At 43.2% G+C, this 2585-nt stretch overlaps 1 protein-coding gene across 1 annotated transcript in view; it reads left to right on the top strand.

The window, feature by feature from the left end:
- Nucleotides 1–1623: 1623 nt before the first annotated feature.
- Nucleotides 1624–2585, top strand: part of adprh (ADP-ribosylarginine hydrolase) — an 11422-nt gene continuing 10460 nt past the window's right edge. The window contains exon 1 of the mRNA XM_080833819.1: nt 1624–1914. Within this exon, the coding sequence (XP_080689945.1) occupies nt 1907–1914 (8 nt within the window). The 5' untranslated portion in view covers nt 1624–1906. The remainder of the gene's footprint in view (nt 1915–2585) is intronic.

Below are 2585 nucleotides of genomic sequence, written 5' to 3'. Positions count from 1 at the left end.
CTACGTGCACACACAGTAGTTATGGACCCAACATAGACTATATGCACACATATTAACCCTACGTGCACACACAGTAGTTATGGACCCAACATAGAATATATGCACACATATTAACCCTACGTGCACACACAGTAGTTATGGACCCAACATAGACTATTTGCACATATATTAACCAAACAAAGACTATATGCACACATATTAACCAAACAAAGACTATATGCACACTCTCGTCTCCTTCATTCTCCTTATCTCTCTCTCCCTCTCATTTTCTCGCCCTCTCTCTCTCTCTATCTCTTATATTTGTCCTATAATCCCCTGGTAGTTCCTCTCATCCACTTTCTCCCCCTCTCACTGTAGATATCTCTCTATGGACTCAGGGAGTCCTGGAGGAAATGAAGAGGAGTTCAAGTAAACTTTTAATTTGGGCTTAATTTACAAAAGCTGTGAGGCTGAATGATCAACACCAGTCCTCGTTTGTTTGTGTGCGTGCGTGCGTGTGTGCTTGTGCATACATACATGCACTGATATATCTTCATAAATATGCCAAATGCGTTTATGTTCTGGTCTAAGCATATGTAATTATATATGTGCACTTGAATGTGTGCGCGGATATTTGCTGATGTATTAGCAACTGTTGAATTTAGATGTCCTTGGACATAATATGCTTTGAGCGTGCTCTGCGGGAGAAAATATTTCATATCACTGTGTAAACACAGACACACAAACACACACACACACACACAAACACACACACACACACACACACACACACACACACACACACACGTCAGAAACCCACACAAACTCAGATATAGCCACACACATCCCCGCGTCTCCCCAGAAGCACTGGGGTTTAATTAGCAACCGTTTCTAGTGACGCCTCCGTACTCCCGCTGGATATGCTCAGAGTGTCGATAGCACACGCGTTCTCCATCAGCTCCAGCCCAGCACTCACTCACTACATCAAAGATTGTTCTGCATTCAGTATCTTTAAACAGGCCTACTCATTGAGGATGGTAAGGTTCAACCATTGGATGGATGCGCTGAATGACTCGTCTACATGGAAACAGCTTCAGTATAGAGCTACGCCATCTCGTGGATAATTGAGCCTTCCCAACTCTGATGAACAGCGCACATTTTGAAGTGTGCGATTTTTTTAACAGGCCTACTCATTGAGGATGGTAATGCTCAACCATTGGATGCGCCGAATGACTCGTCTACATGGAAAGATCTTCAGTATAGAGCTACGCCATCTCGTGGATAATTGAGCCTTCCCAACTCTGATGAACAGCGCACATTTTGAAGTTTACAAGTTATGTATCGGAAACAATTCAAAACAGACGCATAGCGCAGTTCATGTACAACACGCCTACGCATGGTATTTGCAAATGCAGAAAATCCTTTGCAGAATGAGAACGTCAAGACACCGTTCCATTTGTCTTTAATTGCGTATGCTATTCAAAAAAAATTCATACAATGAATTAAAGCTTGCCCAATCTTGTAGTGACTGGCCAAGTGCCACCTCAGCAACATAGTACCTGAACTCTACGTTATGGTCAATGAGTGTCACTTCTACGCACCCCATGTGGTCACCGACGTGCTAAAGAGTAGCCTGATCTACGGCAACTGCAGGGGCACTATACTCGTCTGAATCCATATTAGGCAACGCGTGATACGCTTCGTATGACCACATACACAAAGTAGGACACAGAGGGGGAAAGTTTTTCACATTTGTCGGAGCTAATCATTTCGACTAATAGCCCTCAGTTTAGAGACCTTTCTGCATACTCATATTCAGGAAGTCTTCAGCGGAAAGGGGGCGTGCACGCGCTGAGAGTTCGAATCCCCGGTGTTTAGTGAAGTCTTGTCCCGACCGACGCATTCAGTTACGGTCAACACTGGAGTTATGGACCGGTGAGTTGCGTTTCGGCAAAAAACACTCATATGTTATCGTTTTTGCACATTTGACACCCAGGCTACTCATGGGTGCAGCAAAATACCTGGATGCAATACAAAATGTTCTTTATTATTCATTAACAAATGCTTGATTTAGCTGATACGCTGTAAATGTTGCTCAGGAACATAACAACAAAGTAATTTTATGTTTCATATATGAACTAAAGTGTAGAAATGAATAGGCCACAGCTAATGTGTTGTTTTTTTTGCTACAGCATCCCCTTTTCTGAGACTAAAGGTCTCTGTAAGAATGAATTCACAGAAGCATTGTGTTTGTCAAGGCAAGGGATGTGTTTCCCTTATTTGTTTCGTGAGGTGATATACTTCTGTTGTTATTCATCACGTGCCCACAGCTTCCAGGTGAAGCGGAGGATATATGGCCCGATCTAACGGTGTCTGTCGAAGAATTACTCTTGCTAATGATAATGATTATTTTCTTTCCCTCTGTCTCTCTCTTTCTCTCTTCCTTTCTCTGTCATTCTTTTTTTGTCTCTTCTCATCTGGCTATCCTGCCTATCTCTGTCCCTGTCCCTGTCTCTGTCTCTGTCTCTGTCTCTGTCTCTGTCTCTGTCTCTGTCTCTGTCCCTGTCCCTGTCTCTGTCTCTGTCTCTGTCTCTGTCTCTGTCTCT

The sequence above is a fragment of the Sprattus sprattus genome (genome assembly GCF_963457725.1).
Source record: "Sprattus sprattus genome assembly, chromosome: 3".
Lineage (NCBI taxonomy): Eukaryota > Metazoa > Chordata > Actinopteri > Clupeiformes > Clupeidae > Sprattus > Sprattus sprattus.
Note: the sequence above shows the minus strand (reverse complement) of the source record. Positions and strands in the feature narration are given on the sequence as shown.